The sequence below is a fragment of the Schistocerca nitens genome, chromosome 3, assembly GCF_023898315.1.
Source record: "Schistocerca nitens isolate TAMUIC-IGC-003100 chromosome 3, iqSchNite1.1, whole genome shotgun sequence".
Classification (NCBI taxonomy): domain Eukaryota; kingdom Metazoa; phylum Arthropoda; class Insecta; order Orthoptera; family Acrididae; genus Schistocerca; species Schistocerca nitens.
Window position 1 is genome coordinate 603,492,676 of NC_064616.1, and position 27,998 is coordinate 603,520,673.

The window sequence follows — 27,998 nt, forward strand, 5'->3', positions numbered from 1 at the left end:
ACATTCTCCCTGTAATATTCAAGACCCAGACTAGACACTGTTGACCTCAGAAACCCAAATACATGTGTAATCTCCAATATGCTATGATCCACACATCTTGCACCAACTGTCATCCCACATTCAAAGACAGTTAACTCCCAACATGCTGCCACATTCATTACACACAAGTCTGTAATAGATTTCTCAGATATTGGATCTAAACTTGTGCCACAAACAACATCTCATCAAACACCTGGGCATCACATGGGGCACGTCTTCAAATGTAACAATTCTAACCATGACTTCTGGCTGCCCAGTTTGATTATTTTTACTATCATTATTATAGTTAGTGGCATATTAATAAAGTATAAGTGGAAGAGGTACAGTCACAATCTTAGATCAGTCAGAGTTCTAAATGACATCACTGTATTACTACTGTTAATAATAATAATAATAATAATAACAATAATAACCTCGTGGAGGCCCGGGATAAGAATAGGCCTCCGGTATGTTCTGCCAGTCGTAAAAGGCGACGAAAAGAACAAACCACTAATAGGGCTAACCCCCCTTTTAGTGTGATTAGTTGGTTCAGGACAGAACTAATGAAGCCTCGGACAAGCGCCGTCATGGTCGGGGATGACGCTTGAACCCTATGCCCATCCACAATGGTAACGACACTGCTAGCCACACGGCAAATGATTTAAATCCAAATAGAGGTGTTTTGCAATATATGCTTCCTGCAACCACTCTAGAAGGAAAACAAAGACAGAAGATGAGATGGTCAGATGAAGTTAACCGACACCTCATGTTCTGTTATTATGAAGCAACAAACTTAGGAACAAACACAACTGGATACAGATCACAAGTATACACAACATTTATTACCAGATACCCAGAACTAAAATTTTTAACAGAACAATGGCTAGCTGATCAGATCCGTGTAATAATAAAAAATAACAGGATACCACAGTCAGAATTAGAAAACATCAAACAACAAGTACAAAAATTACTGGAACAAAATAATGTGCAATCAGAAGAAGAAGAAAATACAGTAATGGACTCAAACATCCCAGAGCAAACAAACCAAGAACACACGCATCAATTAAACAATCAGAGGAAAACGAAATCTTAAGACAGCCACCAGAACAAGCACAAATAGAACACGAAGTGACACACATGTTAGATAAAGAAGAAAAATTTCAGCTGACATATATAGAATACAAAGACACAAATACAGACATTAGACCATTCTTGCATAGACCACCAAATAACCCACAAGTCGAAACAACAATAACAACTATCAACACAATCATACACAACAAAAAAAATGAAAATACAACTATGGAAGAGTTACAACTACTGGTTTATATAGGCGCACTCACTACACTAAATATACACACTAGGCAGAGATCAGAACCAACCAACACACAGAAGAAACCCACAAAACCAGCATGGCAACACAGGCTACAGATCAGAATAGAAAAACTGAGAAAAGACATCGGACAGTTAACGCAATTTATAAGAAATGAAATGTCAGAAACAAAAATGAAAAAGGTTAGGTAAAATCTCACAAGAAGAAGCGATAGAGCAATTAGATGAAAAGAAGCAGAAATTACAAGCATTGGCCAAACGACTTAGAAGATACAAAAAAAGTGAAAATCGAAGGAAACAGAACCAAACATTCAACACAAACCAAAAGAAATTTTACCAGACAATAGATAACACACACATTAAAATAGACAATCCACCAAACATAACAGACATGGAACACTTCTGGAGCAACATATGTTCAAACCCGGTACAACATAACAGGCATGCACGGTGGATACAAGCAGAAACAGACACATACAAGATGATACCACAAATGCCTGAAGTGATAAGTTTGCAACATGAAGTCACCCAATCAATTAATTCTACTCACAATTGGAAAGCCCCTGGAAAAGATAAAATAGCAAATTTCTGGCTAAAGAAGTTCACCTCAACACATTCACATCTAACTAAATTATTTAACAGTTACATTGCAGACCCATATACATTCCCTGATACACTTACACATGGAATAACGTCTCTGAAACCTAAAGATCAGACACAGCAAACCCAGCTAAATATCGCCCCATAACATGCCTACCAACAATATACAAAATATTAACTTCAGTCATTACACAGAAATTAATAACACATACAACACAGAATAAAATTATAAATGAAGAACAAAAATGCTGTTGCAAAGGAGCACGAGGATGTAAAGAGCAACTGATAATAGATGCAGAGGTGACATATCAAGCTAAAACTAAACAAAGGTTGCTACACTATGCATACATTGATTACCAAAAAGCTTTTGATAGTGTACCCCACTCATGGTTACTACAAATATTGGAAATATACAAAGTAGATCCTAAATTGATACAGTTCCTAAACATAGTAATGAAAAATTGGAAAACCACACTTAATATCCAAACAAATTCAAATAATATCACATCACAGCCAATACAGATTAAGCGTGGAATATACCAAGGAGACTCATTAAGTCCTTTCTGGTTCTGCCTTGCTCTGAACCCACTATCCAACATGCTAAATAATACAAATTATGGATACAATATTACTGGAACATACCCACACAAAATCAATTTGAGAAGCACTTTCTGTTGAATAAATCATGAAAATTTTTGTGAGATTATAATCATTTGTTTGTCTGTACATATACATAACATAACAAAGAAAGTAAATTGGAAAAGGAAAACACTACATGGCAAGCACCCGTATCATCTAACATAGCCACACATCGATCAAGACACATCCAACACATGGCTAAGAAAAGGCAATATATACAGTGAGACGGAAGGATTCATGATTGCAATACAGGATCAAACAATAAACACCAGATATTACAGCAAGCATATTATTAAAGATCCCAATACCACAACAGATAAATGCAGACTTTGCAAACAACGAATAGAAACAGTAGATCACATCACAAGCGGATAACTACAGGAGTCATACCACATAATATCCACCAGTACATCAATGCAATACAGCTACATCCAAACGTATATATACAACTACAGAAATCTGTAATTATTGATACATGTTCAATTACCCGAAAGTTCCTAAATGCAATGTAACATATACCGTACAGTTAAAAGGAAGTCACGCTTGATCAAGGTCCGCGTCACTTTCCATCTTTGACCAGACATAACGTCTGAGAAAAGGAAGAATAATAATAATGTCAAATTCTGCCCAACTGGCTTGTTAGATCATCAGAATCCTTAACTGGTTGGAGAGCCCTGCCCATAAAGCTCAAAATGGTCTAAATTGGGGAGAGATCTGGTGACCTTGCTGGCTAAGGTCAGGTTTTGCAAGCACAAATACAAGCAGCAGAAGCTCTTCTTGTGTAAGGGTACGCATTATATTGCTGGAATGTAAGCCCAGGTTGTCTTGCCATGAAGGACAACAAAACAGGGTGTAGAATATCACTGACATACTGCTGTACTGTAAGGCTGCCACGAATGACAACTGAAGGGTCTTGGAATGAACGCCTGGTTGTCAGGCTGTATGGTGGGCAACAGTCTGTTTGGTGACTCACTGGTGTCTGAGATGTCTCCATTCATGTCTTCGCTGATCATTTGGGCCCCATTCGAAGTCGGATGCATCACTGAAGACAATTCTACTCCAGTCAATGGGATATTAGGACAAAGACGTGTCCTGAGGTGCACCGGACAGTGTGGTATACCAACCTGTCACCCACCATGCAGACCATAAACTAGAAGAGATGGTCTGGGGTGAAATTTCTTTTCATAGCAAGACCCATTTGGTCGTCATCTGTAGCACCTTCACAACACTGTAGTATGACGATGATATTCTACACCCTATTTTGTTGCCCTTCATGACAAGCCATCCTGGACTTACACGATAATGCCTGCCTGCCTGTACATGGCGAGAGTTTCTACTACTTGTCTTTGTGCTTGCCAAACCCCACCTTGCCCAGCAAGGTGATGGATCTCTCCCCAATTGAGAAAATTTGGAGCCTTATTGGTAGGACTCTCCACCCAGCTCAGGATTTTGCTGATCTAGCATACCAATTGGACAGAATTTGGCACAATGTCCCTCAGGAGGACATTCAGCAACTGTATCAACAATGACAACCCAAATTACTGCTTGAGTAATGGCCAGAGGTGGAGCAATGTATTACTGTAGCTCAATTTGAGAAGCACTTTCTGTTGAATAAATCATGAAAATTTTTGTGAGATTGTAATCATTTGTTTCTCTGTACATATACATCACATCCACTGATTTCTATCCATTTTGGATAATTCCTTTGTGGTGCATCCTTTTTTCATCCTAGAGTGTATATGTGTGGTAGGAAATAATTCTTTGCAACAAAATTTGTGCTAGAATTAGAAAACAACACACATTTTGAAAGCTATTTTTAGTATCTGCCTAAATATAATATATTGCTAGCTTAAAGCACATATTCATGCAATTGGTAAGTTTAATGCTGTTACTTGGCCAGTTACTGTATGCAAAGTGATGTGTTCAAGTGACTTTAAATGCGGCAGCTCCCTCCTCTCGTTATTTATATCATTTGACGATAACATCACATACAGCCAATACAGTTTTAGGTCTTTTGCAGTTTTTTGAAGGCACTCATAGCAACAGCTACATGGAGCTATTTATGTGATTAAATGCTTATTACTTTTCAAATACTCATCAAAATTGTATTATAAAGTGTGTATCTCTACTGATATAACACTGTGGCGTTTCTGAGAAAGTTTCATTCATGTCAATGCTTTGCATTGTTTACTTTGTTGAGTTTAAAATCATTATTATTTTTATGCAAAAATAGTCAAATATGTGGTGAAGTTTAGTAAAGAAGCTTTTTGTTAACTAACTTACCCTCTTCTTCATATAAATTATGATCTCCTGCAACAACTGACAGGGTCTTCGTGCCTAACTTCTGAACACAGTGTGCTGCTGTAATGACCCAGTATTCTGCTAACACAGCTCCTCCACAAACATGCCTCGCAGTCCAGCCAGTAACCAGCTGAATGGACACCTGCCATGGGAACTGTCCTAAAACAAGCATTACACAGGGCAAATATAGCCCTTTTTTGTTGCAGTAAAAGGAAAACAGACTAGGTCTGTAACAATTCATTAACTTATGACTGTAAAAAAAGAGGCAAAGTGCAAAATGCATGAATGTGCGAATTTGACAAACAGTTTAAGTTGTTCTGTAAAGCAAAACAAAACAGAACTTCACTACACTTTTTCCAATGTAAATTAAAGGTGTAGTCCAGTCAGGAAGATATTTGGAGCACATCAATGTATGTAACTTCAGTCTGCAACATTTGTAATATAATTAGTAGAACCAGTACTGATATGCTGCAAACACAGCATTACAATACCTAAAATTCTATTATTTTTGTGCCTTCATTGTCATAAAAAAACGCCACCAACACTCTTATTTTATCATGACTTAAATGAAAATGTTTGATTTAGCTGAAATTTACAGTTTTTAGTGAATTTCAGTGATTCATCTTTTCAAACAATTTTTTTCTCTGGTGTAGAACTGCTATTGCTACCGCATAAGATGCACAGTTTTTATAAAACATGAGAAAATTTAAAGCTTTTTATCATGAATTATCAAATGTTGTTTCTATATGTTTGCTGACCCTTTTGATAGGGAAGGGGATTACATTACTGAAACTGTTCTAAGCAATAGTCAATGATTCTAGTATGCTATTTATATACAGCGGTTGAGAGATTTCCATCAAGTTTAACAATGAGTAACAATGTGGATGACACATTACAACTGTTGGCTGCTCATTTCTCCTCAGAAATTTTGAAGTTGTTCTGGCATACCTTGACGACCACTTATTTTTTATACAGTGGAAATTATTATGAAATGACGGATGGAACAGCCATGGGTTCGCCACTGTCACCAGCAATAGCGAATGTTTTCATGGAGGACTTCGAAGAACGGGCCCTGAGCAGTGCTCACCTCCGCCCATCATGCTTCTACAGATACGTCGACGATACTTTTTTAATCTGGCCACACGGCAGCGACACGCTGCAGCAGCTCGTCGAACATCTGAATGGTGTACATCCAAACATAAAATTTACATTGGAGGTAGAGAAGGAAGGGAAGTTACCTTTTTTAGATGTGTTGGTAGAGCGAAAGCCGGATGGACGACTGGGCTATTCTTTGTACAGGAAGCCAACCCATACAGACTTATATCTGCATAGCCATAGCTTCCATCATCCGTCTCAGAAGAGAGCTATGCTGAATACTTTAGTACACAGAGCCAGGACTATTTCCGACAAGGACCACCTCGGTCCCGAGATTAACCATTTGACGACTGTTTTTAAGAGGAATGGTTATTCTGCCGGTGAAATTAAATCAGTATTGTCCAAGAAAGTAAGACACGATGCCGGCCACATACAAGAAGAGGACCAACACATAGCACGGCTTCCTTTTTGCGGTGCTACAACGAGCAAGATAGCCAGAGTCCTGAAGAGGCAAGGAATAAAACCAGTTTTCCGACCACCTAGGAAAATTAAGGAAATGTTGAGACCAGTCAAAGATAGTCTCGGCTTAAGAGTGCCGGGAATTTATACTATTCCTTGCGAATGCGGCAAGAATTACGTGGGCCAGTCTGTAGGAACCGTTGCCGACCGCTGCATCGAGCACCAACGCTACCTGAAATACAGGTATTTGGAAAAATCAGCGGTGGCTGAACATAGCCTGCTTAACAAGCATAAGATTTTATTTGAAGAAACCAGAGTAATAGCCCACACATCGAATTACTGGGACTCTGTGATCCGGGAAGCAGTCGAAATTAGACTTAGCGATAATAACTTTAATAGAGACAACGGCTATGCACTTAGCAACACGTGGAAGAGTGCACTGGATAAAGAAAAATCGCAGAGAAAAACTTCTCGCACTTTACCTCCTGATTCAAGGGATGGCGCTGCAAGCAACGCGGGATAGCAACTACCCCAATCAGAAGCCGTCCTTTGCATATAAAAGTGGGAACCTCGCTAGTTCACGACAGTCAGTTTTAGACCTGACGACGACCATGGAGGTAGTGGTCGAAAGCTTGGAGTTCTATCCTGATTTGACGCGGCATGTACACCGAGAGATTTTTACTCAAGAAATACGTCGCGAAAGACTTCGTAGCCATACAAGTTTAACAATGATTTGAGCCGTAAATAGAAATATTAAAAAAAGGTAGGAAGATTTTTCTGTTTAGAAAAAGTGACAAAAAGCAGATTACAGAGATGGCTCAATACAAAAGTTTTGTCTCAAGTACAGATAGTGTTGAGAATCAATGGACAAAGTTCAAAACCATCGTACAATATGCGTTGGATAAGTATGTGCCAAGCAAGATCGTAAGAGATGGAAAAGAGCCACCGTGGTACAACAACCGAGTTAGAAAACTGCTGCGGAAGCAAAGGGAACTTCACAGAAAACATAAACATAGCCAAAGCCTTCCAGACAAACAAAAATTACGCGAAGCGAAATGTAGTGTGAGAAGGGCTATGCGAGAGGCGTTCAATGAATTCGAAAGTAAAGTTCTATGTACTGACTTGGCAGAAAATCCTAAGAAATTTTGGTCTTATGTCAAAGCGGTAGGTGGATCAAAACAAAATGTCCAGACACTCTGTGACCAAAATGGTACTGAAACAGAGGATGACAGACTAAAGGCCGAAATACTAAATGTCTTTTTCCAAAGCTGTTTCACAGAGGAAGACTGCACTGTAGTTCCTTCTATAGATTGTCACACAGATGACAAAATGGTAGATATCGAAATAGACGACAGAGGGATAGAGAAACAATTAAAATAGCTCAAAAGAGGAAAGGGCGCTGGACCTGATGGGATACCAGTTCGATTTTACACAGAGCACGCGAAGGAACTTGCCCCCCTTCTTGCAGCGGCGTACCGTAGGTCTCTAGAAGAGCGCAGCGTTCCAAAGGATTGGAAAAGGGCACAGGTCACCCCCGTTTTCAAGAAGGGACGTCGAACAGATGTGCAGAACTATAGACCTATATCTCTAACGTCGATCAGTTGTAGAATTTTGGAACACGTATTATGTCCGAGTATAATGACTTTTCTGGAGACTAGAAATCTACTCTGTAGGAATCAGCATGGGTTTCGAAAATGACGGTCGTGTGAAACCCAGCTCGCGCTATTCGTCCACGAGACTCAGAGGGCCATAGACACGGGTTCACAGGTAGATGCCGTGTTTCTTGACTTCCGCAAGGTGTTTGATACAGTTCCCCACAGTCGTTTAATGAACAAAGTAAGAGCATATGGACTATCAGAACAATTGTGTGATTGGATTGAAGAGTTCCTAGATAACAGAACACAGCATGTCATTCTCAATGGAGAGAAGTCTTCCGAAGTAAGAGTGATTTCAGGTGTGCCGCTGGGGAGTGTCATAGGACCGTTATTATTCACAATACACATAAATGACCTTGTGGATGACATCGGAAGTTCACTGAGGTTTTTTTGCAGATGATGCAGTGGTGTATCGAGAGGTTGTAACAATGGAAAATTGTACTGAAATGCAGCAGGATCTGCAGCGAATTGACGCATGGTGCAGGGAATGGCAATTTAATCTCAATGTAGTCAAGTGTAATGTGCTGCGAATACATAGAAAGATAGATCCATTATCATTTAGCTACAAAATAGCAGGTCAGCAACTGGAAGCAGTTAAATCCATAAATTATCTGGGAGTACGCATTAGGAGTGATTTAAAATGGAATGATCATATAAAGTTGATCGTCGGTAAAGTAGATGCCAGACTGAGATTTATTGGAAGAATCCTAAGGAAATGCAATCCGAAAACAAAGGAAGTAGGTTACAGTACACTTGTTCGCCCACTGCTTGAATACTGCTCAGCAGTGTGGGATCCGTACCAGATAGGGTTGATAGAAGAGATAGAGAAGATCCAACGGAGAGCAGCGCGCTTCGTTACAGGATCATTTAGTAATCGCGAAAGCGTTACGGAGATGATAGATAAACTCCAGTGGAAGACTCTGCAGGAGAGTCGCTCAGTAGCTCGGTACGGGCTTTTGTTAAAGTTTCGAGAACATACCTTCACCGAAGAGTCAAGCAGTATATTGCTCCCTCCTACGTATATCTCGCGAAGAGACCATGAGGATAAAATCAAAGAGATTAGAGCCCACACAGAAGCATACCGACAATCCTTCTTTCCACGAACAATACGAGACTGGAATAGAAGGGAGAACCGATAGAGGTACTCAAGGTACCCTCCGCCACACACCGTCAGGTGGCTTGCGGAGTATGGATGTAGATGTAGAAAGTATCAAACTGTGTTACTATATTTTATTAAAATGTTTCTTCACTTTATACTTTTGTAGTAAACGAACTTAACCTCATCTCATTCCGTTGTATTGGCATTTTAATCATGTACAGGGAACATCATCTTTTGTGGAAAATATTTAGTATCATAACATAACATTTAGCTAATTCAGTAACGTTTATACATCACTTACATAGGTTTCTTTGATAAATTTCATATTGGTATCATTAGTCATTGGTTTTTTATTAAGTAAAACTGCATAAGTTCACGAAGACATAATTTTTTGTTCAGTAACTACCACTAAATTGCAAGAAAAAAAAATCATCATAATGGACAAGTGTGTTAACTGCCACAGAGTAGTGAGGTATGGTCAACAGTGTGAAGACTGCCTACGCTTATTTCATGCTGTATACTGTAAAGTACCCAACTAGGACAGAGGTGTAACTAGCCTTTGGCACTGCAGTAGCTGTGCCTATTGCTTCACAAATGGAGAAAGACGCAGCTGGTTTAAGGTTCAAGCCATACAACCAGCTGCTTGGGGCACCAATTTGAGAGAGTGTCTGAGGTGCCAAAGTGCAAAATTTGTATACTAGGTGTTATCATGATTAGTAGCAAAACTGACACAGGTGGAACCATTTGAAGGAGGGTGGGCTTTGCAAATGTATGTCACTTGTGTAGGGAAGTGTTCTCAAATCGCCGGACGAAGTGGCCGAGCGGTTCTAGGCGCTACAGTCTGGAACCGCGCGACCGCTACGGTCGCAGGTTCGAGTCCTGTCTCGGGCATGGCTGTGTGTGATGTCCTTAGGTTAGTTAGGTTTAAGTAGTTCTAAGTTCTAGGGGACTGATGACCTCAGAAGTTAAGTCCCATAGTGCTGAGAGCCATTTGTTCTCAAATCAGTCCTGGAAAAAGAGCAGTTGGTCTTGAAACTCTTAAGCTGACCTAGGAGTAGCACAGGCATAACTAGAACAGTTGAGAGTTGCAACTGTCAGCAGCGAAATTATAAATACAATAGCTAAGTGCACTGTAGTCAAACCTGCCAGATCAGGCAAGAATTTCAAACGGTACTGTAAGTCTGCTTTCTTTGATCTAGGTGTCTCCAGCAGCTTCACTGCTCTGAAGACTGTAGAAAACACTCTGGCAAGACAAGGAACTGAAAGATAAGATTAGTACAGTCAGATGTGTAATAAGACCTTTTGGTCTTATTACACATCTGACTGTACTAATCTTCCAGTATTCCTTCTGCAACAGTCATGGGAGCTGAATATCAAGGTAATATAAAACTCACTGGCTTTAAGTTAGCTTTGTTTTCAGATTTTTTCTGGTGGCAGTGGTGCCAACTTACTCACATAGACGCTCTGCACAGGTTGTTTTCAAGCTTGATTTGGGCAGTAACACAATTAATAAAATACTCAGAATCAAACACACTCGGCCAACAAAGAAACCTGTAGATGTAAACAGTTAACATTATACAAGCAGTTAACGTTATACAAGGAATGTGAATCACACACAAAACTGATCCATAAGTGATGCAACATCTGCAAAACTGCACATATAATACACAAAAATAAAGTGTTCATTAATTGCTATTAGTAAATGAATCACTCAGGTACAACGACAATAAGCATTCTGATTACTACACGTGGAAACAAAGTTGAAACTCATCGCGATGGCTGATGGGAGCGACTGTAAAAGTATTTCCCATTTACAGTCACTCCCATCACCCACCGCGCCGAGTGTCAACTTTGCGCGAACAGTAAGTTATACCCAAAAAATAGAACACAAAAGCAGTTGATCTACAAAAGAACTCCACTATTTACAGTGTCCGCATCCTCGACGTTAAATTCGGAGGTCAGTCATTCCATGAATATCACGCAAGACAACATGCCAATTGTAGCATCCAGTAGACTCCTTCCTTAGATTTGTGACATAAAATGAAGCCAGATTAACGAGCTTATTAGGTGAAACCGTCTATGAAATAACAAAGGAAAAAGGTACTGTATGTTCTCGGCCTCTAACTTTGGAGGTCCGAAACTCAATAATTCTTAACCGTCGCAATATGCCACTTCCAACATGCCGGCCGGTGTGACCGAGCGATTCTAGGCGCTTCAGTCTGGAACCGCGTGACCGCTACGGTCGCAGGTTCGAATCCTGCTTTGGGCATGGATGTGTGTGATTTAGTTAGGTTTAAGTAGTTCTAAGTTATAGGGGACTGATGACCTCAGATGTTAAGTCCCATAGTGCTCAGTGCCATTTGAACCATTTGCACTTGAAACATCTGTACATCTGTAGTAGACAGCTTCTTTAGTTTTGTGACAAAAAAAAAATGGCAGATTCACGAACTGATTAGGGGAAACTGCCAAACAGGGAATTGAATATCACAGAAAATACATGCTTTGTGGCCTCGGCCCTTTCTTTCACAGGTTTCTCTTAATTGGCTCATGAAATTGGCTCTTATGAAAGTTACAAGTGGCATGTTGTGGTGGCTGATATTAATCGAGTTATGGACCTCCGAAGTTAGGCAAGAAAGCCAGGCAGCTAGTATTTTCTACAGTATTCAGTTAGTCTACCAGTTTCTCCTAATCGTCTCGTGAATCTTGCTTCATTTTTTTGTCACAGAACTAAGGAAGGTATCAAATCGAGGTTTCAAATTGTTACAGGTGTCGCAGCTTTCATGTGTGGTCTGGCATTGTCATGTGAAGGACAGGGTGCTCCACGTGTGGACGAACTCTTCGAAATCGTGCTTTCAGTTTCCTGAGGGTCTACCAGTACCTAGCAGTAGCAGTAAGGTAGATAATGGCGCAGTAATGCCATATCCCAAGGGAAAAATTGAAACACTTAGATTTGGCAGAATCTGAAGGCTGGAAGCACAGTTGACCAAGCACTGAATAAATACGCACCCATCAGAATAGTTCATAATGAGAGGGAACGTGCGTGGTATACGGCCTCTATAAAGAAACTTCTAAGGAAACAAGAACTACTGCACAACACTACAAAAGAACTCCCGAGGAGATCACGAATGTAAAATTAGAGAGATTAGAGCGCGCACGGAGGCTTTCAGACAGTCGTTCTTCCCGCGAACCATACGCGACTGGAACAGGAAAGGGAGGTAATGACAGTGGCACGTAAAGTGCCCTCCGCCACACACCGTTGGGTGGCTTGCGGAGTATAAATGTAGATGTAGATGTAGAACAAAGCATAAAGCATACGAGTAAGGATACTGAGATGCTGAATAAAACGCATCTGATTGTCAAATGTACAATGCATAAAGCCTTCAACGACTATGGAAGCGGAATATTTTCGAAAAAACCTTTCCCCCAACCCTGAAGAAATCGCATCAGAAATCAACAAATATACGACACAATGTTAGTCCGATATACAACTGTCGTTGATATGACGACAAAGTAAAGTCGATAAAAAGTTGTAAAAACATAAACAACGTATACATGAACAGATATATAGAGTTAAATGTGCAAATGTCCTATAACAATATAAACCTACAATCAGATGCTGGTTGGCATTAACAAAATACATATGGCCGATTTCCTTCCCCATCCTTGAAACATTCCAATCTTGTACTCCGTTTCTAATGACCTGGCTGTCGACTGAAAGTTAAATCCTAATCTTCGTTCCTCCCTTCCTACTCTCTCTCTCTCTCTCTCTCTCTCTCCCTCTCCCTCTCCCTCTCCCTCTATCCGTTCCCTACTAAAAACGAGGACCCCATGTCCCACAAGCTAATGAATCCATTAGCTTTTTATGTATTCATCTGTCTGCTGACACCTGAGAAGTATCTTTTCTTAATAGATGTTCGCAGTTCTTCTATACACGGATTAAATATCTTAACATGCGGTGTCTTTAATACTTGTTTTGTGTTACCTGTTTAATGGTTTCTGTTAGCAAAACAAACAAGAAAAATGTGTCTACAAGATCTTTTTTTGTTTTATTATCGTATATTTAATTGTCCTTAGTTGTCACAATATTTGTAACTCTAAGGAAGGCATTATGCTAATACGAAAATGAGAATGCAGTCAAAAGCGGACGCAGCTGAGCTAAATAATTTACCTGGTTCTGCACTCGCTCCACCAACAATACGACTCTCGTAGTACTGGTTGACGCCACAGGATACGCTGTACCCGATCGGACTGCAAACAAAGTGTATACCGTCAAAAATAATAAATAATGTTAAATAAATTGTAAGACATACACAGTTACAGAATCCAGAGAGAAACAAGATTTTTTCCAGTTACCGAAGGCTCAATGGACTGTCTACTAAACGACAAGCAACAAACAGCACTACATTTGCAAATAACAGTAAACTGAGCAGACGCTGGAATTCAAACCAAGGTCAAGGGACATCTACATCAACAGCCCAATATCTTAAAGACTACACTGAAACAACAAGTTAGGAAATGAGCATTTTGCTCTGCCCTTGAAACAACTGAAAAACATATAGGATAAAATAGAGAAACATAAGTAATATTTACTGACTACGTGACAGTCTTTGACAGAGTAAATAGGAGAATGTTGCGGGGAAATACTAGACAAGAATGACATACTACATCACTTACTGGAATTAATCCAAAAAATGTACAAAATCTCAAAAACAGCCACTGGTGGAAAAAGAATCTCAAAGTAACAACAAATTTAGACTTACGACAATGATGCAGTTTGCCTCCGATAGTTTTTGGTATTTCTGTTGATAATACGTTGGAAGAGGCAGCAATGACAAAATTTTTGCACATGTTGTGCAGGATACATGAGACAGGAGAAATGACCTCATACTTCAGAACAATTTAATAATTGCAATTCCAAAGAGGCAGGCGATGACAGGTGTGAATACTATCGAACCATCAGTTTAATAGATCATGGTTGCAAAATATTGACACTATCTATAAAAGAATGAAGAAACTGGAAGAAACTGACCTCGACGAAGATCACTTTGAGTTCTGGAGAAATGTAGAATCACGCTTGGCAATACTAACCTACATTTCATCTTAGAAGATTAGGTTAAAGAAAGAAAGCTTTTTAAAATGTTTACCAAACTAGAATCTCTGAAATTTTGAAGATAGCAGGTATAAAATACAGGTAGCGAAGGGCTACTTACAACTTGTGCAGAAACCAGACTACAATTATAAGAGTCGGCGGGCATGAAAAAAAAAAAAAGCAGTAATTTAAGAAGGGAATGAGACAGGATTGTAGCCTATCCCCGATATCATTCAGTCTGTAAAGTGATCAAGTCGGAAACGGAAAAGAAAACAAGGAGAAATTTGGAAATGGAGTTAAAGTTTAGGGAGAAGATATAAAAATTTTGCAGTTTGACGATGAGTCTGTAATTTTTTCAGAAACAGCAAGGTACTTGGAACAGCATCTGAACGGAATGGATAGTGCCTTGAACAGGAATTACAGGATGAACATCAATAAAAGTAAAACAATGGTAATTGAATGTAGTCGAATTAAATCGGGCGATGCTGACGGAATTAATTCAGGAAATGGGACACTGAAAGTAGTACACGTGTTTAGCTACTCGGGCAAAATAACTGGTGATGGCAGAAGTAGAGAAGATGCAAGAAAAATGCAGACTGACAAGAGCAAGGAAAAAAATTTCGAAAACGAGGAATTGATTAACATCTATGATAAAATTAAGTGTTAGGAAGTCCTTTCTAAAGGTTATTTGTCTGGAGTGTAGTCTTGTATGACTGTGAAACGTGGGCAATAAGCAGTTCAGTCAAGAAGACAATGGAAGCTTTTGAAGTAACGTGCTAAAGAAGAACGCTGAAAATCAAATTGGTAGACCAAATAACTGACGAGGAGATATTAAACAGAACTGGAGATATTAAATCGAACTGGGGGCAAAATAATTATGGTAAAACTTGACTAAAAGAAGGAAACGCGTGGGAATCGATTGATAGGACAAATCCTGAGTAGTCAACGAAGGCAACCGGGCGGGGTAAAAATTCTAGAGGGAGATCTAGGCAAGGAAACAGCATGCAGGTTCAACTGGATGTTGGTTACAGATGTTATTCAGAGATGAAGAGGCAGGCACAGAATAGACGTGTGGAGAGCTGCATCAATCCAGCCTTCCGACTGAAGACTACAACATCAATGAACGGCTAATTCTCGTCAGATCATGGAAGTGAAGCACCGTGAGGGCGTGACCAGTACGTGGATGGCTGACCATGTGGGTACGCCGCATGCTGTTAACAATGTTTTCTTTGCCTTTACAGCAGAGGGGACAGGAGGGGTGGTGGCGTGAAGTCCCTGATCGTCAGCGTTTTGCGCTAATGTCCTCGATTAAGTACCAGACTTATCCTCAGTGTCTCGAGAATTGAGGGCAAGCGACACTTGATGGTGATCCGTCCGTCACATGGGGACGTTAAGCTTGGGGGGCCCTTGGCCCTTGGTGCTCTTCGAGAGGAATAGGCTATGTGCTGGCACCAGATTTTACCTTCTCTCTTCCTTCATCATCTGAAACACGACACTACACTACACACACATTATTATTGTTATCTACACTCAAAAGATAAACTTCCACACATAACTCTCATAACTCGTGAAGCAAAGGTGCCTGCGTTCGCGGAGGATTGGAAAAACCTTCCCAAGTAGGCACTTGAACCTGCTCTTCGGTGTATACCAGCCATTCATGCCGTACGACTTTACTTTCCACTAAAAGAGCTACAAGTTTTCATCCACAATGATGATGAAACTGTCCAATGATAACACTCTTTGCTGATGACCAACTTCTTACAGCTGATGGACAGGACACTCTTCAAAAATCTATTTATAAATGAAACATAACTGCCGGGATACATAATTTAACAATTTAGATGCAAAACATATCTTTTAAAGGTCAAGATGGGGTCCCACGCAAAAGTGTAATAAACAGTCAGAAAATAGAGAGAGTGAATGAATTCAGCTTCATGGACAATACCATATCATTCACAAAAGAAAAAGATGTACCGAAAAATAAATAAAAAAAATTAAATCCTCAATTACTCTACCCTGTCACATCAATATGACCACCTATTAAAAGCCTGAATAACCACCTTTTGCAGCACGAACTGCTGCGAGAGCTGCAGGAAGAAAATTAGTGAGGTTCTGGAAGCTACCGACAGGGATATGGAGCCACGCCGACCCCAGTGCCGTGACCAGGTTCAAAATGGCTCTGAGCAGTATGGGACTTGACATCTGAGGTCATCAGTCCCCTAGAACTTATAACTACTTAAACCTAACTAACCTAAGGACATCACACACATCCATGCCCGAGGCAGGATTCGAACCTGCGACCGTAGCGGTCTCGCGGTTTCAGACTGAAGCGCCTAGAACCGCAAGGCCACACCGGCCGGCGCTGAGCTAGGTTTCTCGGTTGAGGGTCCACGGGGCAAAAAACCCGATCGTGGTAGTGCCACACAATATCGATTGGGTTTAAATCCGAGAAGTTTGGTGGTCAGGGAGAATGGTAAACTCATCCTGGTGCTCTTCGAACCACGCACGTCCACTGTGAGCTGTGTGACACGTTGAATTGCCCTTCTGGTAGATTATATCGTGCCGAGGAAAAACAAACTGCATATAAAGGCGAACATGCCGTCGAGGATAGATGCGTACTTGTGTTGATCCACTGTACCTTCCAGAATGACGAGATCACCCAGGAAATGCCACGAAAACATACTCCAGACCATAACTCTCCCTCCCCCGGCCTGGATCCTTACGACGTTTGTTGCAAGTTGTTTGCTTTCAAACGTTTCACGCAGGTGGAGCATAAAAGGTGATTCGTCTGAAATGGCCACCTGTCACCATGGAGTGGACGTCCAGTTGCGGTATTGGCGTGCAGATTTCGAGCCTCCGTCGTCGACGAACAGCAGTCACCGTGGGTCCATTAACAATTCGCCTGCTGCGGAGGCCGGAACGTAGCAACTTTAGCTGAACGGTCGTTGAGAAGACACTGTTGGTAGCGCCTTGGTTCATGTGGGCGGTCAATTGCTGAACAGTTGCACGCCCATTCGCCTGTACACACCTCCGCAGCTGTCGTTCACCACTGCCATTTACGTCCCGTGGTGAGCTACAGTTGCATCGGAGCCGGTTTTTGGATAGTGCCATCTTGCCATGCGCGGTATACTTTAACCACGGCGGCATGTGAATAGGTTATCAACTTACTCATTTCGGAAATACTCCCATCTTTGGCCTGACAGCCAATGACAATGCCCTTTTGGACGTGAGATAAATCGCTCCGTCCCCTGGACACGCTCGCCTTCGGGAGGACGACGGTTCAATCCCGCTTCCGCTTTAGGTTTTCCGTGATTTCCCTACCACGCTCCATGACCTCGCTGTCTGGTCTCCTTCCCGAAAAACAACCCCTGGACACTCTTAATGTATCCTCCACTGCTAGTGGTGCCACCTGCCGCCACTGAGTGGTTATTGCCCGTTGATGTCCAACAAGGGCGGTGGTCACATTACCGTGACTGGACAGTGCACGTAAATGGAATTATATATAGAATACCGAATAAAAATTTGAGCAAAGAAATTCTTTATGGCAGTGATACTAGGACAATAAAGGCTGAAAATGAACGAAGAATACAAACTACGGAAATGAGGAATCTGATATGATAAGGAGTGCAACAATAAGAGCTAAGACATAAAAAGCGTAAATGAACAGATGAAGGAGTATAGAAATAAACGAATTGATCATGTTAGGAGAATGAATGAAAATGGAATGCCTAAAATAATAATGAGAGATCACATAGAAGCTAACCGAAGAAACAACAGTGGCGCTGAACAAAAGGATGACACAAGCAAGTGCCCAATAATTGAAGAAAGAGGAAGAAGAAAAAGAAGAAGAAGGAACCGTTTGATGGAGTGAAACATCCTAATGAAACTGTTATCGGCAGGGGCGAACTGTCGTTGGTAAATCATTCTTGAATTATTAGAAATAATTTTTAATTCCTTTTGAGCTCTATATAGTTGCTAGGTACATATTTGCCAGATCGGGTTAAGTTACATGTAACACTGAGATATCTAGGGACTCTGAGAAACAACGGGTGTTCTAAAATAACTTTTCCTGTACTTAATTTCGTAATCAGTCTTTGTACGATTGGACAGAACAAGTCACTACTAAGTGACTACTCCAATAAGGAAACTCTTGGGATTACATAGGATTTTATTTCAGTTCAAGAGAAGCTTTAAATCTCTGAAGGTGCAAAATTTACTATCATTATAGAGGGCCCGTGGTCTAGGGATGCCGGCACGTTAGCTCAGCGTGCTCGGTCAGAGGGTTAGCTGCCCCCTGTAATAAAAAAACTGAGTGAATGGATCAATAACGAACTTCAACGGGCGTCAGGTGACGTCCGCCACGAACAATTGAAACGAACAATAACGAACAAAAAATGAGAAGGGGGTAGCGTCTTTGATTCATAATCAGAACGTCTTCGGTCCCGGGTTCGATCCCTGCCACTGCCTAAATTTTGATAAATAAAATGCCGAAGACTTCCGGCATAAGAAGTCAGCCTCATTCTGCCAACGGCCTTGTCAAAGAGGGCGGAGGAGCGGATAGAGGTTCAGGGCACTCTCTTGTCCTAGGGGTGGGAAATTGCCCCTAAAGGCGGAAGACTCAGCAGTGATCAACGACATGAATGTGCAGAAGGCAATGGAAACCACTACATTAAAGACACGTAACGTGTATCCACAGGACATGTGGCCTGTAATTGAAGCAGTGTCATGATGATCTCTCCATTGGCAAAAGATTCCGGAATAGTCCCCCATTCGGATCTCCGGAGGGGACTGCCAAGGGCGAGGTTACCATGAGAAAAAGATTGAATAATCAACGAAAGGATAACGTTCTACGAGTCGGGGCGTGTAATGTCAGAAGCTTGAACGTGGTAGGGAAACTAGAAAATCTGAAAAGGGAAATGCAAAGGCACAATCTAGATATAGTAGGGGTCAGTGGAAGGAAGACAAGGATTTCTGGTCAGATGAGTATCGGGTAATATCAACAGCAGCAGAAAATGGTATAACAGGTGTAGGATTCGTTATGAATAGGAAGGTAGGGCAGAGGGTGTGTTACTGTGAACAGTTCAGTGACCGGGTTGTTCTAATCAGAATCGACAACAGACCAACACCGACAACGATAGTTCAGGTATACATGCCGACGTCGCAAGCTGAAGATGAACAGATAGAGAAAGTGTATGAGGATATTGAAAGGGTAATGCAGTATGTAAAGGGGGACGAAAATCTAATAGTCATGGGCGACTGGAATGCAATTGTAGGGGAAGTAGTAGAAGAAAAAGTTACAGGAGAATATGGTCTTGGGACAAGGAAGGAAAGAGGAGAAATACTAATTGAGTTCTGTAACAAGTTTCAGCTAGTAATAGCGAATACCCTGTTCAAGAATCACAACAGGAGGAGGTATACTTGGAAAAGGCCGGGAGATACGGGAAGATTTCAATTAGATTACATCATGGTCAGACAGAGATTCCGAAATCAGATACTGGATTGTAAGGCGTACCCAGGAGCAGATATAGACTCAGATCACAATATAGTAGTGATGAAGAGTAGGCTGAAGTTCAAGACATTAGTCAGGAAGAATCAATACGCAAAGAAGTTGGATACGGAAGTACTAAGGAATGACGAGATACGTTTGAAGTTCTCTAACGCTATAGATACAGCAATAAGGAATAGCGCAGTAGGCAGTACAGTTGAAGAGGAATGGACATCTCTAAAAAGGGCCATCACAGAAGTTGGGAAGGAAAACATAGGTACAAAGAAGGTAGCTGCGAAGAATCCATGGGTAACAGAAGAAGTACTTCAGTTGATTGATGAAAGGAGGAAGTACAAACATGTTCTGGGAAAATCAGGAATACAGAAATACAAGTCGCTGAGGAATGAAATAAATAGGAAGTGCAGGGAAGCTAAGACGAAATGGCTGCAGGAAAAATGTGAAGACATCGAAAAAGATATGATTGTCGGAAGGACAGACTCAGCATACAGGAAAGTCAAAACAACCTTTGGTGACATTAAAAGCAACGGTGGTAACATTAAGAGTGCAACGGGATTTCCACTGTTAAATGCAGAGGAGAGAGCAGATAGGTGGAAAGAATACACTGAAAGCCTCTATGAGGGTGAAGATTTGTCTGATGTGATAGAAGAAGAAACAGAGAAACAGGAGTCGATTTAGAAGATATAGGGGATCCAGTATTAGAATCGGAATTTAAAAGAGCTTTGGAGGACTTATTGTCAAATAAGGCAGAAGGGATAGATAACATTCCATCAGAATTTCTAAAATCATTGGGGGAAGTGTCAACAAAACGACTATTCACGTTGGTGTGTAGAATATATGAGTCTGGCGACATACTATCTGACTTTCGGAAAAGCATCATCCACACAATTCCGAAGACGGTAAGAGCTGACAAGTGCGAGAATTATCGCACAATCAGCTTAACAGCTCATGCATCGAAGCTGCTTACAAGAATAATATACAGAAGAATGGAAAAGAAAATTGAGAATGCGCTAGGTGACGATCAGTTTGGCTTTAGGAAAAGTAAAGGGACGAGAGAGGCAATTCTGACGTTACGGCTAATAATGGAAGCAAGGCTAAAGAAAAATCAAGACACTTTCATAGGATTTGTCGACCTGGAAAAAGCGTTCGACAATATAAAATGGTGCAAGCTGTTCGAGATTCTGAAAAAAGTAGGGGTAAGCTATAGGGAGAGACGGGTAGTATACAATATGTACAACAACCAAGAGGGAATAATAAGAGTGGACGATCAAGAACGAAGTGCTCGTATTAAGAAGGGTGTAAGACAAGGCTGTAGCCTTTCGCCCCTACTCTTCAATCTGTACATCGAGGAAGCAATGATGGAAATAAAAGGAAGGTTCAGGAGTGGAATTAAAATACTAGGTGAAAGGATATCAATGATGCGATTCGCTGATGACATTGCTATCCTGAGTGAAAGTGAAGAAGAATTAAATGATCTGCTGAACAGAATGAACAGTCTAATGAGTACACAGTATGGTTTGAGAGTAAATCGGAGAAAGACGAAGATAATGAGAAGTAGTAGAAATGAGAACAGCGAGAACCTTAACATCAGGATTGATGGTCACGAAGTCAATGAAGTTAAGGAATTCTGCTACCTAGGCAGTAAAATAACCAATGACGGACGGAGCAAGGTGGACATCAAAAGCAGGCTCGCTATTGCAAAAAAGGCATTTCTGGCCAAGAGAAGTCTACTAATATCAAATACCGGCCTTAATTTGAGGAAGAAATTTCTGAGGATATACGTCTGGAGTACAGCATTGTATAGTAGTGAAACATGGACTGTGGGAAAACCGGAACAGAAGAGAATCGAAGCATTTGAGATGTGGTGCTATAGACGAATGTTGAAAATTAGGTGGACTGATAAGGTAAGGAATGAGGAGGTTCTACGCAGAATCGGAGAGGAAAGGAATATGTGGAAAACACTGATAAGGAGAAGGGACAGGATGATAGGACATCTGCTAAGACATGAGGGAATGACTTCCATGGTACTAGAGGGAGCTGTAGAGGGCAAAAATTGTAGAGGAAGACAGAGATTGGAATACGTCAAGCAAATCATTGAGGACGTAGATTGCAAGTGCTACTCTGAGATGAAGAGGTTAGCACAGGAAAGGAACTCGTGGCGGGCCGCATCAAACCAGTCAGTAGACTGATGACAAAAAAAAAAAAAAAAAAAAAAAAAAAACTGACATCTCCCATGCCACAGCACAATATGGAAGGCCAAGTTTGGTTGTTTGGGGTTAGATGACCACAGTTAGATTGGAGGAATGTGTTGAATTCGTAACCAGGATGGATTCGGAGGAATACAATCACCGTTTATAAGAGTGTATCCAATAGAATATGTGGCTAGCATTCATCCTGTGTGCGCAGTAACAGCAGCGTGGACCACGTGGGGGAGTGTAAATGTCCTCCTGTGCATGTTTGCATAAGCTGGATTACTAATATTAAAACATGCTGGTGGTTCCATGCGTGTTGGAACGTGTTTTCATGTAAGAGTTCTAATGTAGAGGTGTATTTTCTTATTCATTTTGCTTGTATAAAGTGTAAATTAACCGGAAATGTCCATGCAGCCCACCGGTGCCTAGATGAGTGCAGGTAACTTCCACACTGAAGGTGGCCAATAGTACTAACTCGGAACGATCTGAGGTCGAATTGAGGCAGTACTTGCATCTCATCTGAGAGTCTTAAACACTATTGCATAGCAATGTAGGCGGGTTACCACGTTTGTTGCTGGGAAAATGGTTCAAATGGCTCTGAGCACTATGGGACTTAACATCTCAGGTCATCAGCCCCTAGAATTTAGAACTACTTAAACCTAACTAACCTAAGGACATCACACACATCCATGCCCGAGGCAGGATTCGAACCTGCGACCGTAGCAGTCACGTGGTTCCGGACTGAAGCGCCTAGAACCGCTCGGCCACCACGGCCGGCACTTGCTGGGAAAACTGAAATATATTTAAGGGGCGGGAATTCGGGTCAACGGATATCATTCTCTTCATTTTATGTCTCAGTACGATATCAATAAGTTCGATTTTCATTTTCTTACGCGAAAACCCTGATAAATCATTACGCATCTATTTTTGAATTAAATAATACATTAACAACTATTATGCAATATTTACTATAACTCAGTTGTATCAAGCCGGCCGGAGTGGCCGAGCGGTTCTAGACGCTACAGTCTGGAACCGCGCGACCGCTACGGTCGCAGGTTCGGATCCTGCCTCGGGCATGGATGTGTGTGATGTCCTTAGGTTAGTTAGGTTTAAGTAGTTGTAAGTTATAGGGGACTGATGACCTCAGAAGTTAAGTCCCATAGTGCTCAGAGCCATTTGAACCATTTTGAAATTGTATCAAGACAAACAGTATACAAGTTGTGGCGGCTCAGCAAACAGAGTGCAAGTGTTGTTAGAAAGCAGTTACACTATTTCCGATGTTATTTACCCAAGAAGTTAAGAAAAAATGCAAGTGCTTTTCAAAGTCGTATGTTGAAATTGATTCAAATGTCACCAGTTCGACATGTTGTATGCAAAATCCGAAGAATCCATGCACGATCAACAATCTTCGAAATCGTCGATACAAAACCGTAAGTAAAATTAACGTTTCACTTCCTGCTCTGGAATAAATATAAATACATTACAATAAGCTCGTTATTTTGGAGTTCATTGCAGCTACAGATAAAATCTATTTATGTTCTGTAGTCGATAACAATGAGAGTGGGGGCGTTACAAGAAACACAAGACGGAGTTGACTGTTCACTACACTGACGACATTAGATATACAACACCAGGAAGGGGTGTAGATACCGAAACTTGACGTATTGTGCGTATACAGTACAGCAGGAAGAATACGTAATTAAATCTGCAGGTGATCTAAGGGTATAGGGCCAGAAATTTAATGTACATAGCTGTCATCTCTGGCAGCAACAGTGGCTCTAACTCGGCTGGGCTTCAAACCGCACTGAGTTTGGATCACAGCTACGAGTTTATCCTTTCACGCCTCAACTAACTCTGTTCCAGAGTTCATCAATCTTAGTGGTGGCGGTGGTGGTGGGAGGGGGGGGGGGCGTATAGCGGTGTCTCTCTCGGCAAGCCATGATCTTATGTTTCCAGTCGATGATGGGTGTAGATAAAGTGCTGACTGGAGCAACCAGCATCCTGTTTACGTGATTCGTCAGGTCAGCGTGGGTGACATGCAGTCTGGCGTTGCCTTGCTGAAAGATAACGTCCCGGAGACCTCGAGTACAAGGCACAACCACAGGCCTTAACACGATACAAATGTAACGCGTATTGCCCCAGTCCCCAGTTCTTTGAACCAGCGGTCATTGTGTTGCGTAACAAATGGTACGTCACACCCTACGTCAGGTGCTGGATACGTATGAGAATGGTGTATGCAGTCTGACAACGTTAATTAGCCTTGGACCCTCCTGACACAGATATGTCTATAGTGATGCTGTACGTAGAATCTGGTCTTGTCGAAAGAGGCGACGTAGTGCCACTCACACGTCCATTGTTGTTGGTCGCACCTCTCCTGACGCACCCCTGTGCGGCCGTGTCAAGGTAAGGCATAGCAACATTCGCACTACAGACAGTAATTGGTGCTCCAGATGCCGTCACACTGTCCCTGTGGATAGTTGTCTTGCTGCAAACAAATCCACTTTCCGGTTCAAGGCCGCACAATACTGCTTGGTTGATAGATCAGTATGTCTGTACTCTCAAGCGCTTGTGGCGTGGGTGCTCTGAGATCCTACATGGAGTTAAGTATGGCCCTTCTAATCGTTTCAAATACGTATTCACATTAGAGTCGTGGGATCCTGACTAGCGCGAATGACAATATCGTGGAACGATAAACCGCATTCTAACTGACCACGATCCTGCCCCTCTCGAATTCCAACAAATGTTCAAAGACATTTCGCCTCCTTACATAAATCAAACCACGATTTTCTCCCAAACAAGCGAAATTTAAGTCAGTTTCAAAATGAGAAATTAGATGTGCAATTTTTCCTTTCATACAGTGTGTAGATGGCATTAATCGTGACTGCTTCATGCGGATGTGCTGAAGTGATTATTATTTGCATATCCTAATACACTGCCTGACAAAAAAAAACTGAAGCACGCAGAGGACGTGGTCGGAGATCAATGTAACTTTCAACTTGTACACGTCCGCCCCCGGTAGCTGAGTGGTCAGCGCGACATACTGTCGATCCAAAGGGCCCGGGTTCGATTCCCGGCTGGGTCGCAGATTTTCTCCGCTGAGGGACTGGGTGTTGTGTTGTCCCAATCATAATCATTTCATCCCCATCGACGCGCAAGTCACCGAAGTGGTTTCAAATCGAAAGACTTGCACCAGGCGAACGGTCTACCCGACGGGAGGCCCTCGTCACACGACATTTCATTACATTTCAACATGTACACACCTTCGATAAATGTAAAAATGATTAGAATTGCTATTCACTGTGAAGACAGAACGGTCACCAGAATGCACTAGTGTCGTGCGTATTTAGTGTTGTTAGCAGGCCTGGTAGCGTACATTAATGGACGTGAACAGCACCAGATGTTGAGTAATCACTCTGAAGGACACGGAGATGCCGCGTACTTGTATGAGGCAGCGTTACCAGCGCATGAGTTTGAAAGGGACCTCATTGTAGGTCTATGTTTGACTGGCTGGTAGGCTCGTGCAATATCCAGACTTATGGGGCGCTCCGATGTGACTGGCCCGATATGTTGGGATGCATGGGAACATGAGGGCAGGTCGTCAAGGTTCTGGCCGACCACCCCTGACCACCATAAGGGATAATCGCCGCATTGTACACCAAGCACACATAGATAATGTGGTGGGCAAAGCAAACCAAAGACTGTGCTTTATTGGCAGAACACTTAGGAAGTGCAACAGGTCTAACAAAGAGACTGATTACACCATGCTTGTTAGCCCTCTTCTAGAGTATTGCTGTGCTGTGTGGGATCTGCATCAGATGGGACTGATGGAGGACATCGAAAAAGTTGAAAGAAGAACAGCTTGTTTTGTATTATCGCGAAAAAAGGGAGAGTCTCACGGAAAGATACGTGAATTGGGGCGGCAATCATTAAAACAAAGGCTTTTTAAGTCACTAACTTCCTCATCCAATTGCGAAAATAAGATCATCATGATAAAATAAGAGAAATCAGAGCTCGCACAGGAAGATTTAACTGCTCGTTTTTCCCGCGCGCTGTTCGAGAGTGGAACGGTAGAGAAATAGCTTCAAGGTGGTTCGATGAACCCTCTGCCAGGCACTTAGTTGCGAATTGCAGAGTCATCATGTAGATGTAGGTGAAGCACATTGCAACCCCTTCACATCTATGCCTGCAATCTGAGAACAACTAATGGATTCGCTGCAACATTCTGTATCATCCCGTACTATTGGTCGGAAACTAGCAGCTCCCGGACAAGCCAGTTACTGTCCCACGCGTAGGCTACTGTTACCACCAACGGTTGTGTCTAGAATGATACCATAACCGGGGAGCGTAGAGTGATGATGCATGGCGCCGAGTTGTGTTCAGCAATGAATCGTGGTTATGCAATGCCCAGGATGACCATCGTCAGCGGCCGGCCGTGTGGCCGAGCGGTTCTAGGCGCTTCAGTCTGAAACCGCGCGAATGCTACTGTCGCAGGTTCGAATCCTGCCTCGGGCATGGATGTGTGTGATGTCCTTAGGTTAGATAGGTTTAAGTAGTTCTAAGTGACTGATGACCTCAGATGTTAAGTCCCATAGTGCTCAGATCCATTTGAACCATTTGAACCATAGTCAGCGAGTATGGTGGCGAACTAGGAAGAGGTCCCATTCCTTCAATGTTTTGGAGGGCACATTGGTATTACGCCTGGCGTCATGATGTTGGGAGGCTTTAGTTATGGCTTCAGGTCACGGCAGGTAGGAACTGAAGGAACTCTGGCAGCACAATGGTACATCACGTGCTCGTGTTATCACATCTCATACAACAATATTGTAATACCAGTTTTCAACAGGACAATGCTCGTCCACACATGGCACCAGTCTCTATGAACTGTCTACGTGATGCTGAGGGACTATCGTGACCTCAGTACAGGATATAATGGCCTTAACGCTCTTCGCGATCGAATCACTGCATCCATCCAGGCAACGGGGATCCAACGTCATACTGATAAGAGAGCTCATAATATTAAGATTTTTGCAAATTTGACTCGATTTTGTAATCACTGAAATAATATCACATACCCTCTCAACCTGCGAAGTATCATTTCATTTTCTCGTGCCCTTCTGGGCGCTTCACTTTTTTTGTCAGGTGGTGTGTGGGAGTAGAAAGCTTCACATCAGTTTGGTGTTTTTTATGACATCTTCATTGTGCTGCAATTTTAATTGCCTGAAGTGCATTTAATTGCATAATAAATAAAATAAAATATAAGAAGGGAAAGAGACTGAACAGCGCAAACAGGCTGGTGTGTCATCCTCTACTATATGGCATCATTTGGATGCGGTATGGGAGAGTAGGTGCTCAACACGCGGCTCTCCCGGCTGTTGTCGGCTTCCCACTCTTGGAGTCACTACGTTTCACTCAAGTAACATCTCGATTGACATCACAAGAGTGAGCGGACATCGATCCAGTCCTTCCACTGAGAGAAATCTCTGGCACTACCGAGAAATGATCTCGAATCCTCTGTGTGGGTGTCAGACAGACGCGGTCTGCGGTCGTGTGGGGACCCAGCGGATCCAATGATACGCACACACTGCGCCACGCATTCGGCGGCTCCTCTGACTACAAGCGCCCTCTGCCGTCGCAATACAGGATGACCGGCGGCAACTAGAGTTTTCGACAGTCTGCAGTCTTGAGAAAGCTCTAAGTTAAGTAAAACTTCTGTTCACTGTATTTACGATTTTTTCTAATTATTTCTGCTCCTGTCCAGCTTCCCTACAACGGCAGATACTGCACCACTCTGTAGCCCACCTTTCCTTAATGTTGTGTACGAAGTAGTACACAATGACTTTTACGTGTTATATGGGCGTATAGCAATATGTTTAAAAATTGTATTTACTTCTTAATAGGGGTCCAAAATTTATTCCCCCATCTGCCCTTGCCTGTGGTGTGTCATCTTCGTGCCGACTTTTTAATGCAGTGTTTCCAGTGAGTGTTAAGTTTTGTGCGTCTTTTCCGAAGTGTTGCG

The 27,998-nt window shown here is 41.9% G+C and overlaps 1 protein-coding gene across 1 annotated transcript in view; it reads right to left on the minus strand.

The window, feature by feature from the left end:
• Positions 1–27,998, minus strand: part of LOC126249356 (trypsin-1-like) — a 145,858-nt gene that overhangs the window by 110,556 nt on the left and 7,304 nt on the right. The window contains exons 2-3 of the mRNA XM_049951008.1: positions 13,367–13,446; positions 4,873–5,049 (exon numbers count right to left, since the gene is read on the minus strand). Coding sequence (XP_049806965.1) covers positions 4,873–5,049; positions 13,367–13,446 — 257 coding nt within the window. The remainder of the gene's footprint in view (positions 1–4,872; positions 5,050–13,366; positions 13,447–27,998) is intronic.